General features: G+C 42.1%; 1 protein-coding gene across 1 annotated transcript in view; it reads right to left on the reverse strand.

Moving 5' to 3' along the window:
* Positions 1 to 11,983, reverse strand: part of ESR1 (estrogen receptor 1) — a 245,146-nt gene extending 233,163 nt beyond the window's left edge. Inside the window, exon 1 of the mRNA XM_019638905.1 lies at positions 11,325 to 11,983. Within this exon, the coding sequence (XP_019494450.1) occupies positions 11,325 to 11,779 (455 nt within the window). The 5' untranslated portion in view covers positions 11,780 to 11,983. The remainder of the gene's footprint in view (positions 1 to 11,324) is intronic.
* Positions 11,984 to 11,996: the final 13 nt, after the last annotated feature.

Consider the following 11,996-nt stretch of genomic DNA (forward strand, 5'->3'; position numbering starts at 1 on the left):
TCCTCCACAACTAGACTGAAGAACAAAACAGCAACTTGTCTGTTCCCCTTCCCCCAATTCCCCAGCACTGTTCCCATCCCCCAATTCCCCAATAAAAATCTTTAAAAAAAACAAAGCTGGTTTTGCACAAGACCCTCATGAGTAGATTAGCTTTGAATGTCACACTATGGAACATGCATGTGTCTTGTGACGAGTGAGAAGCCACTGAAGGTTTCCTTAAAAAGCAAAGGAAGGACCAGATCAAGCATATACTTTGGCTTTTTTGTTGTTGTTGTTTGGTTTGGTTTGGTTTCATTTTTAATTTTTATTAAATTTATTGGGGTGACATCCGTTAGTAAAATTATATAGGTTTCAAGTATACATTTCTACAATGCATCATTCATATATTGCATTGTGTGCTCACCACCCAGAGTCAGTTCTCAAGTATGTTTTAATAACAAACTGAAAAATTAGAGTTTGAAAGCTCAAAAGCTAAAAAAAAACAGTAAGGAACCTTTTCACAGTAATATCAGAGACCTGGCCATGTGTAGAGAAGAGAGAGAATGACATGCGAGATACTGAGAAGAAACTTCTTGTGTGTGTTTTTAAGATGTCCTAGAAGATGTCTGGCACTGCATCTCTGTGAACTACACCTGTTCAACATGAGAATGCTAGGACCTGTGACTGCTTCCACACATCAGCTGGTCACTTCGCTAGCCATTTCCTAGTGTTAAACACAGACTTCTTACAAGGGAATTGGGCTCATTATAGAAAAGCAATTTTGGTTTTATCGATTACAATTTCTGAGCATCAAAAGCAGAGAACCGGAGAGTCCTGGGCCCGGGGGTTGATAGTCCCTTGTCGTATGGGGCCTGGAACCTGGATATCAAGTTATGTGGGCACTGCAGGAGACCCATGTTCACTTCCTACCTGAGGAATTGCTCTTAAACATGTTTCTAAGACTTCTGAGATTTGCTTTTGGCTGCTGATTCTGGGAAGTCACATGAGGAAAACAGCAGCCTTGAGAATTGAGCAACCTGGGAAAGCCTCACCAAATAGTGAGTGCCCTGGGCTTAGTGCTGAGGTGGGGTGCCTGGATGCCCACCTCCCTTAGCAATAAATGAGTCTTCTACGATGCCAAACGGGGAGAGGGGCATTAAAAATAATAGGCATTGCACTTGTGGAAAGAATTCTGCAAGTATTTCATGACGGAAAGGAGCACACGAGGACAGCTTCAATTAAGTTCTTCACTTTAAAGCCTTCAAGGAACTTTTCCAAACACGCAACTGGAAGTCCTGTGCAATCAACCAATTGTACTGATATTTAAGATTTTAAAGTTGTATAAACAGCAGTAGAGTGGTGTGTGGCAACTATCTGGAATAACAAAAGAAAGAGAACCCTATTGGGGGGAAGGTTGAAGGGCTTCAGTTATCTAAATACAGAACAATCGTATGTGGGTAATCGACACAGATGTGTATTTGCATCCGTGTTTTAGGCTGTTTCCTAATTTCCTCTTCAGACTGTATGGCACCGTCTGCAGCCTCACATTCTTCTTCAGTTGGCCTTCCTGGCATCTAGTCCATATCCAATATAACTGCCTTCCTCAAATCTTATTTTGAAAAGATACGGAATAGAAATTAATGTTACTGTCCTCCTCCTCAGCATGCCTTTTAGTCTCTGCTTCTTATACCCAAGTAGCTCAATGAAATGAGGACTTGGAAATCAGATAGATCTGGGTTTAAACATTCCTCCTTAGGGTTAGAGCACAGCAAAACCCTAAGCACCCTTTCGGAGGTCTCCAAACTGTACTCCGTCTTTAAAAGTGAGATAGGGCCAGCTGAGTGTCTCAGATGGTTAAGAGTTAGCTTAAGAGCATGAGCTCTGAGCAATAGGGCTGCCGGTTCGATTCCCACATGGGCCAGTGACACTGCGCCCAAGCTGAGCTGTTGCTGAGCTGCCAACAGGTGGCAGGATGGCTCAGCTGGTGAGATCACATGCTCCTAACAACAAGAGTGCCTGTTTGATGGTGGGCTACGCCCACCCGCAACCAAGACTGAACTTGGCACCTTGAGCTGAGCAGCCACCTGGATGGCTCAGTAGATATGGACATGCGCTGTTAACAACAAGGCTGCTGGTTCGACTCCTGCATGGGATGGTGGCTACACCCACCCGCAACTAAGATTGAACACAGCACCTTGAGCTTAGAGGCCACGAGCTGCCAATGGGCAGCCAGATGGCGACTGGCACCCTCCACAACAAAGATTGAAGAACAACAACTTGGCTGGTCCCCCTCCCTAATTCCCCGACACTGTTCCCCTCCCCCAACTCACCAATAAAATCTTTTTTTAAAAAAAAGTGAGATACATAGTTGTAGGAAGATTAACTGTGATCACAATTAGGAAAGTCAGTAGACTACACAGGAGAAAGGCCTATGGTGTTTGTTTGTTTTTTTGTCTTGTTTTGTTTTTCTATATTGCTTATTCTCACTTCAACCCCAAAGCAATTACCAGAGCCTCTGACATGTGGCCCAGGTCTCAGTAGTTTTTTAATCATCTGGATGATTCTGAAATCATCCTTGATTCTAATGTACAGCCAAGGTTGAAAATCCACTCTTGTAGAGGCTCTAGAAATGTTAGCTTCATCCCTCTTCTAATCCTGGCTCCATTTTCCTAAGCCACACACAAATTCCCTCCTCGCCCTCTGTGCGTCACAGCTTCTTTATAAACTGTTTGCCTCAGTTTCAATGACTTCCCTCTCCGGGATTGCCTCCTCCCGGTCCTTCCATAATGTCCCTCACTCCTGTTATTGATTGGCTGGTTATTCCTTATTTGGAGTTTACTACAGTTGCTCTGTTTTGTTTTTCTAGCACAGACTTTAGCATATGTTAAGCTTGTCAAGAAATACTAGCTCCCTGCTTTCTTTAGGAAAAGTTTAACTTCTAATTGCAATATTGTATTCAAGTTAGTCCCTTGCAGGCAAAATAAGCAAATACCGGGAAGTTACAGACATTCCCGGACTCTTAAAAAGCTCTCATAGTCACGGTCTTTGGAGTGCAGTTGCCAATTCCTGGCTAAAGAAGTAATTTTAAAAAATAATAATAATAATGGCTTGCTAAGTGCTGGGCATGTTTTAAGCCCTTGACATCTATGAAATTCTTTAACCTTCACAACAAGTGAAAGATGCTGGTCCTATTTTGATTGGCCTTTTACTGATGAGTAAATGCCATCAGCACATTGAGCCAGAGATCACAACTAGGCAGGAGTCAACCAGAAACATTCGCTGTCTGGCTCCCAAACCTGTGCTTTAATCGCTCTATTACATACCGACTCTCATTATTGGCAGTAATTACCGTCTATAAAGTAGCCGCACACACTGAATGAGTGAAGACTGAACCACTCCCCCTAGGGGCACATACAGGGTTGGGTTCTTGCGAGCCTCTCGATCATTATATTTTCATCAACCAATCAATACAGAGCCTTGTTGTGTGTGTGCTTCTGTTTAAAGACATCCTATTTAACATATACTCTTGGTTCATCAACATTGAACTCACAGCCAACAGCACTATAATTCACGCCTGAATCAAGTTTATCTCACACGGGTTTTTCTCACTGAAACCCATCACAGCACAAGCTCAGGAACCCTACACACCACTTCAGCACTACACTTGGGGGTCATTTTTAAACAGCAAAATCACCAACAAAAAGGACAAGATATGAAAAAAAAAAAAGTGGCACAAAATAGACCTGGCGCGGGGCACTTGTTGCCAGCAGGAGAGCTGGAACCAGAGGGCAGCACACTGCCTCGTTTGACCTCAGCTGGGAACATGCACGTCGGTAACTCAGATTTCTCAGCGCTCTGTGCATGTCTGTGAATGACCGAGAAGGTGGCATGAGTATCGATTTGGGGGGTGCAAGTAAATTTTGAAAAGTAGGTGAATTCGTAAATAGAGAATCCAGAAATAATGAGGATGGACTGGACTTGGAATGTCCTGTGGAGTCCTTCTTTCTCCTTTCATTCCTAAGAGATGGGGGGAGTCACACACTCCCTACGTTCTTCTCGTCAGGTCCTTCCTGAATGGCCTTTCTACCAGGCAACAGACCTGAGAGGGTCCATGTAACTGGTGCCGCCTGCCCACCAGCAGCCATTCATACAACTAACAGCTTCTCAGGATTTCATGAGCCAGGCACTTCGCTGAAGGCTCAGAGAAATACAGTCCTGATAGTTATGGTCGCTGTTTTGGCCAGTGCTCAGGATCCCCCCTCTTAGCAATCAAAAAGGCTTCCAAGCACCCCAGAAGTTTTTTCAGATAACTAAAGGAAATAACTTCTCAATGTAACTAAATCGCTTCTTGCACTCACATTGGAATGTATATCCTTTCTCTCTGACTTATTTGAATTAGTCCAGCATAAATAAATACAACCATTGGTAAGACCTTCAAAAATACAAAAGCAAAAATCAAAGTTAGTATACAGGACTCGTAAGGACCCTTAAAATCAATTATGTTTCTGACAATATTGCACTGTTAAAAAAAATTTTTTTAATTCCTTTATGATATAAGCAAAATGAATTATGGACACACCTTTGAAAAGTGAGTGTTTTTGTTAACAGAGTAGGAAGTTGCAGTCAGCTTTAAGCATCTTGTCCAAGTTCACATGCATCTAGAACTCCTGAAACCTGGTCTACCGTGAACCAACAGCCAAGACGGCATTGTTAGCTGTTATCTCCGTACCAATGTACATGCAGAAGAGTGAGGCCCTAGGAGTTCATCCATTCATGTAATAATATTCCCTGGCTGCTATATGCTAGCACTGATATATGAACTGCTTGGAATACAAAAAATGCATTTTATTTCATCTATACCACTGACAAGCTACACAATTTGGAATGAGGTAGCCAAATGAATGAATGAATGAGCTGTCAAACAATTCCACTAAATGAAAATTTCTTCCTGATTTTGTTTGTTTTAAGCTTCTTTCCTTAGCGACAAGAAAAAAAATCATTTTTGAAACTTTTATTGTAGTTAATGCCACTCTGGAATATTAAGGCATATTCTTACACTGCTGGCTTTCCCATGCTAGGTAGAAACTCTGTTGAGCCCTGTTCCAAATTTCATTTTAAAAAACAGATGAAACAGGTCAATAAAGAAATAAACCAAAAAAGATGGAAAGAAAACCTGGGAATACACAGATGGAGTGACTAAAACAGAAAAGAAAAAAGAACGCTTGAAAGGGGGAAAGAGGCCAAAATGTGTTTAAAGAGAAAAACACTGAAAATAAAGCAAAGAAACAAGAAAATATGAGAATGGACGACAAAAAAACAACAACAACAACAAAAAAAAGACATCAGCAGAGGAAGTATACCAGTGCAAAAAAAAAAAAAAATTAGTATTTCTAACATCATTTTGTTGCAAGAAACTAAAAGAGGATTGTCTTATACTTTCAGGGTCTTAGAAGAAATCCCAAGTTTCTATGTCAGACAAGCGAGCCCAGTTGCCAAGAAAACTGCCCAGGCAGTAAGTAGTACCTGGCATGCATATACGTCGGCTGCTGGGGCTCTACCCAGACCACTGTTTCCAAACAGGCGGAATGAGTCGCCGAAGGATGCAGGCGGGGACTCAACCAAGGGCGCCAGAGGCCTTGGGGCCAAACAGCTCTGCAACTTCCGAGCTAAGGATGAGAATCGAACATTAAAGGCCCTTTGCTCCTCTTGAGGTTGACATTTAGGGAACTCTCAAAAAGAACTGCGTAGATGTCCGTCAAGGGGCCCATTTGTAAATGTCTAGTCCTGTGTATTTCCTAATTAAATTTAAGTAAACTATAATTTCCCCAAGTGTAATTCCTAGGAGCCCCAGAAAGTAGCAAATTACAAGACAAAGTAGCCTACTATCTCACTAAAGACGACACACTGGATTCAAGTAGAAGATATTACGGAAACAAACTAAGGATACGATTTATCCCTCTAAAAAGTTCAGAGGAAAAACGTGGGGAAAAAAATCCAGGCTTGTTTGGGTTTTTCTGTTTTAATTTTCTTTGTAGCAATTATAGTTACTTATTAGAGTTATGGTGTTAAGTTATTAATATCATTATTGAAAATTTTTGACTACTTAAATTATAGCTTCACAAAAATGAGTCAAGCACATTGAAAGGATCTGATTTCTATACAGGATAAACTTCTCCAGCTATGTCGTGTCAGACATCTGGAATCAGTACCTACTCAGACTGACACCAGTCATCATCATCATCATCTTCATTCGCACCACCACCACCACCACCACCATCATCACAGATTCCATCACACCACCATATATGTGTCAGTCACACGCTTTCTTAGTTGACCTAGCTTCTTGAAGTTATTACTTTATTATACTACGTAAAATTTTATCAGTGGGGACCAAAAGAGTTGTCTTTCCATCCTTCATAATTGAAAGCATCATTGATTAATATAAAACTTCCCCCTAATTCCTACTAATTATTCTCCAAAGTACAGAACTCAGCAATGACGGTTTCTTCCCCCATGCGATCAAGAATATCATAAAGGTGCTTTCCTTTACCTCCCTGCACACTCAAGTTGTCAGATTTCAGAGGACAGAGTGAGGGTATGTTTTAGGGATGGAGTAGGGGACAGCTGAGACACACTGGTTTTTAAAATGGCATTATCCATCAATTCCCTGGCAGAGTTTAAAATATAAAAGAAAACTACTCGATGACTGGGGGTGCCTCGTTTCTATGAAATCCCTTACACTTTCACTTTGGTTGGTTTGCGTTCAAGTGACTGTATTTTGAGGATTTATATAGCATCTTTCTTTGGAGTAGGCATTTTGGTTCCAAAGGGTTGTGGCCACTCTATGTTTTCCTTTGTGTTATGAGCAAACTGAGACTTGGAATTCAACTAAATGCCTTTTTTTGCCTGTATCCATTCAGTGTCCCCTGGAAAAAAAGGGAACACACTTAGCATGCTGCTCTCTCTACTGTATTCTTCTAAAGTAACATTAAAAATAATACTGCAGTCACGGGATAGCGCTAGGTGCATCATTTTTGTGCTGAGTATGCATTTTAGAAAACTAAAATTCATCTATTTCCTTGTGTAAAACTATTTTCACATAATCAGGGTTTTGACTTTTCTAAAATGTCTCTATAAGATCCATATATTCTTTATGATAACCCATGCTGCAAACAAATGTTGCAGATGGTGATAAAGATTTTATTTAAATTTGGCTTCCAAAGAAAATGATTTCATATTATCATCAATCTATATTTGTAGTGAAACTCCCAAACTTAAATCTGTTCTTCCCTCCAGTTTTTCTTTTAGCTTACAAAAGCACCAGAACATTAATATTAATGTGTGAAATAAATGATAAAAATTGAATGCATGCCTAGCTTATGTACCACTTTCACTTATACTATCCCATTTGACTAATGTCTTATCATTAACAGAAAGTTTGACACCTTTTATAGCTTTCCTGATATCTATTGTCCCTGCCTTTGTCCATTTCTTGCCCATCTTTTATACCCTTGGAACAATCAGAAACCAAAATGCTGAAACTGAATATTCCCAAATGATGAATGTCATGTTCTAAAAATATTCACAAAAATAATCCAGGGACCCAAATTAACTGACTATGAGAAAGAAGATTAGAATAAGTGTCAATTATCCTTCAGGGGCTTTCTACCAAACAGGTACGAGCCACATGGAGAAGATGAAAATGAAATGGGGACTGAAGATACATTCATTCTCAACCCAAAATACACTCATTCTCAAGGCAAGATGTAGCTCCTTGAACTATTCTTAGACCAACACAAAATGTCAGGTAAACAGTAGCAATTTAAATGAATGAAAAAATGTAAGAACAGAAAGAAAGGGTGCTAAAATATCACCAAAATACAAAGAAGGAAATACTATTTGAAAATTAGCCATCGAAATCTCTCCCTAGAGATGAGCCTTGTTCAAAGTTAAGAAATAATTTTAAATGATCACAAATGGACAAACTAGTCTTCAAAATATGCATACAGCCAGTATAAAAGTTTACAAATTATGAGGACACTGACTTTGATGCCAAGTAGTATGTTAGTCAAGTAATTTGGAGAAGTGGGCAATATTTAGCCTTTAAGATTATTGAGTAATAAAACTGAAATAAACACAGAGCATTAAATATAATACCTATTTGAATTTTAAAAATCATGGTGGATATAATTAAGTTTCATCTTTAGTTTATTCAAGCTTCCTAAGTTGTTTGAATTCTAAAAAGGAACCCAAGATACGGTGACTCCCAATTGCCTTCCTCCTGAAATTTTAGGTCAGATATATCTTGCAAAGTCACAGCTTGCCTATTTATAAATTTATTCCCTCTTACTAACAATTGGTCGAGACGTATGGTCATCTTTCTCACATTATTTTAGGCCCAGGGCATTTTTACCTGTTACATTTCTTCATGCATAGATATGGCTACATAGTGTGGCCAACAGAAGAAAATAACCATAGCATCTTAATACTAAATGATGTGAACTTCACATACATTTTCTGAACATCCCAGTGAGACATTCAGGTGGACAGTCCACATGATAGCACCATTCTACAAACAGAAAAGCTAAGATTCAGGAATAATAAAACAATCTAACTGACCTAAAGACACCAACTAATTTATGAGGGTAAAATGAAATTAAGGCAATCAAAACAGCTTCTTAGTTTGTGCAGATAAAACAACCAGGCACTTACCTGATTTTGTTTGTTTGTTTGTTTTCTACTAAACATAACATTTTAAGCCAATAGCTTTCGAACCTTTTTTACCTCAACCCACAGTGAGAAATACATTTTACATCACAACCTGCACACACAAGCATGTATAATTAAAACAATTTTTCAGGAAACAAAACCCACCCTACTAAATGTTATGCACTCTGATATTTTCTATTGCATTCTTTTCTATTTTATTCCTTTTAAAAAACGCTCTAGTCTCACTAAACTTATTTCATCATCCTCTGGGTCATAACAAGCAGTTTGAAAATACTGCTTTCAGCCCCCAAACTTTTGATAACTACTACAAAAAATTAAAGTTTCCTAGAAATTGAATCAATGCTTTGCTTTTTACCCAGAGTTATTCAAATAAGGAAACTAAAAGGGGAAATACTAAATAACTCTTAATAAAAATTAAATAAACCCTTGCACAGACCCTTTACTTCCTCCCTGGGTAGTAGGAGGCAGAATTCAAACAAAAGAAGATGTTATGGGAAATAAATGATAAGGGAAAAATCATTCCAAAACTGAATTTTCACAAAGAATTCCACTTGTGTGAGTTTTTTGTGTGTTTTTTTTAACTTTTTTAAAGTTCCTTGTCATTTTTTGTATCATTCTAAAAGTATTTGAATATCATCTGGTGCAAAAGTTTAAGATGGGGCATACTATGGCAATATTATTTGCCACTGGGGTGATGAGCGATTTTAAATAAAATGTGATCCCCTTTTTATTTGACCATGCTCACTTTGTAATTAGTAGCAAGGCAGTAAATAATCCACTGAGGAGCAGTCTCATTAGTGCCCATTGAAATTCAGTGGCATTAATTTGCAATAAGAGAACTGAAAATTAATGGAAAAAAAATAGTTTCTGGAGTCCATCACGAGGTTCTGGAATTCACATCATACCAGCGCCTTCTTTCATATCAAGGAGTTTAAAATGTGTGTGAATTAGATATAATTATATAATTATATTTTATTCTAACACTTTTTTTTAAAGTGGGCAGAATGAATTCTTTTTCTCTTTTCATGTTAACCCTGAATTAAAACAAGTGAAGTGAATTTGAAATATGCTTTTTTTAAAGTTTTGTTCTTTTTAAAGACTTTATAATTTTGTTCATTGTCTTTTAAGGAATAACTCAGGCTGGACCTGTTTGGCCGTGGGATGCTCTCACGTCCTTTGAGGGGACTGAAGGATACAGGGTAAGTTCAGATACCCTAAAACTGCCCCTTCAGTATCCTCTGGGACCAACCTGCACTTTCCTCCTGTTTCTTCTGTTATAAATAAATACCTCTGGAAATAGAACACTGAATAGGAAAAATGGTCCACCGCTTGCAATGAAGAGTCTGGGTGGGGTTGGTGGCTGGTCTGATACTGGTGAGCAGTCAGGCAGGCAGCGCCTAACTCAGCACCCAGCCACGTGGGCGCCCTGAGGCCTCCCAAACCCACTTCTAGGGCATCCGTGTCCAGGGGGTCCTAGGGCACAGGCATCCACCATAAACACCCACTGAAGCTCTCTCAAGTCCATCAGGAGGAAAAGGGGGTAATTGTCAAAGGGAAAATGGGAGGGAAGGGGGAGGAGGAAGGTATACTCTCTACTAGAGAGAAAAATAAATAGGATGTAAAACATTTGCCACTTTCGGCACAAAGGCGTTCCTGTGTGTCCTCAATGGCCAGTGCTTCTTCCACGATGACTGAAAGGTACAGAAGGAGCCGACCCCCACCTCTCCACTCCCCCCGCCCCCCCCACACACACACACACGTGACTGCACGGGCATTTTCTGCCTGGTGGGCCAGAAATGTGATTTAGCTGCAGGAGGGGATTTCAAAACACTAGTGCTTCCATGTGGCATGTTTTAAACTCACAGGACACCTGTCAATTTCTGGCTGTTGTAAGTCATATGCCAGCAACCTGTTCCAACAGGGACCCAGCCAGGTAACTCAGAGATCAGAAGCTTAAGAACCATTCAACAGCTCTATGGCTCCCTGAGGAGTGCAGGTCAATAAAGCCCTGAATCTGGGCTGGGGAGGAGGAGGAAAGTGGGCGCTGGGAATCGCTCCCCAAAAACAACATCATCATCATCATCATCATCATCATCATCATCATCATCACTGCGTGCATATTTCCAATCTGAAATTCTAGATGAAAGGAAATTTTGCGAGCCCATTAAAACATAAATTTTTAAATAATAATAAATAAAACTGAGCTTCCCTAACCCCCAAAACCGCCAGCCGTAAATCCCAAAGCGGGACATTTACTAGGGACTCAAAGCGCCTTGTGTTTATTTGCTTTGGGGTGGTCCCCCCACACACACACAAAGTGCTGCTGCTTTGTAAGGTTTTCCAACATCTGTTTAGTTAGGAAGCACACGGGATTTCATATCTGCCTCTCAAGCAGCGGGGTGGAGAACTGATTGTTTTCTTAAGCTGCCAAGCTAGGGAACCTGATTCTCCAACGCGAGATCTACAAATAACCCGCGGGCCCGGCCGCAGCTCCGCGAGGCGGCGGAGCGTTGCCAGCCCGGCGGCCTGCACGGCAGCCGCCCACCCCCGCGCGCGCTCCCGCCCACCAGTTGCGCGGCTGGCACCCGACGTGGCTCCGCGGACCGCGCCAGTACCTGTAGAACGTGGGCGGGCCGGCCTCGTGCACTGCGTAGCCGCTCGGCTCGTTCTCCAGGTAATAGGGCACCTGCTGGCCGTGGGGGTGCAGGAAGGGTGAGAGCTCCGGCGGAGGCTGGTGCAGGAGCAGCAGCGGGTTCGGGGACACGCTGTTGAGCGGCGGGAAGCCCCCCAGGCTGTTGGCGCCGTACGCTGCCGCCTCCGATCCGGGGCCGTAGGCGAGGCCGGACTGGCCGTAGACCGGCGCAGAGGCGGCGGCCGCAGCGTTGAAGTCGTACGCCGCGCCCTCGGGGTAGTTGTAGACGGCAGGCTTGCTGCTGTCCACGTACACCTCGCCCAGGGGTCGCTCCAGGGGGAGCTTGAGCTGCTGGCGCGTCAGGGGCTCCAGCTCGTTTCCTTGGATCTGGTGCAGCAGAGCCATTCCAGACGCTTTGGTGTGAAGGGTCGTGGTCATGGTCCGTGGCCGCGGGCAAGGTGCAAACCGTCCCCCTGCACGGCGAAAAGCTCAGCAGCCGGCCGGCCACCTGAAAGAAAAGCACAGCCCGCGGTTAGAGGCCGCGCGGTGCATGTCCCGCTGTGATGCGAGCTCTGGCCCCGTCCTGGGAGACGTTAGCTCGTCCCCCAGAGCTGGGCAGCCGGACTCCGCCGAGCAAGTGCAGCCCGGCGAGCGC

Source organism: Hipposideros armiger, unplaced genomic scaffold (assembly GCF_001890085.2).
Source record: "Hipposideros armiger isolate ML-2016 unplaced genomic scaffold, ASM189008v1 scaffold_41, whole genome shotgun sequence".
NCBI lineage: Eukaryota > Metazoa > Chordata > Mammalia > Chiroptera > Hipposideridae > Hipposideros > Hipposideros armiger.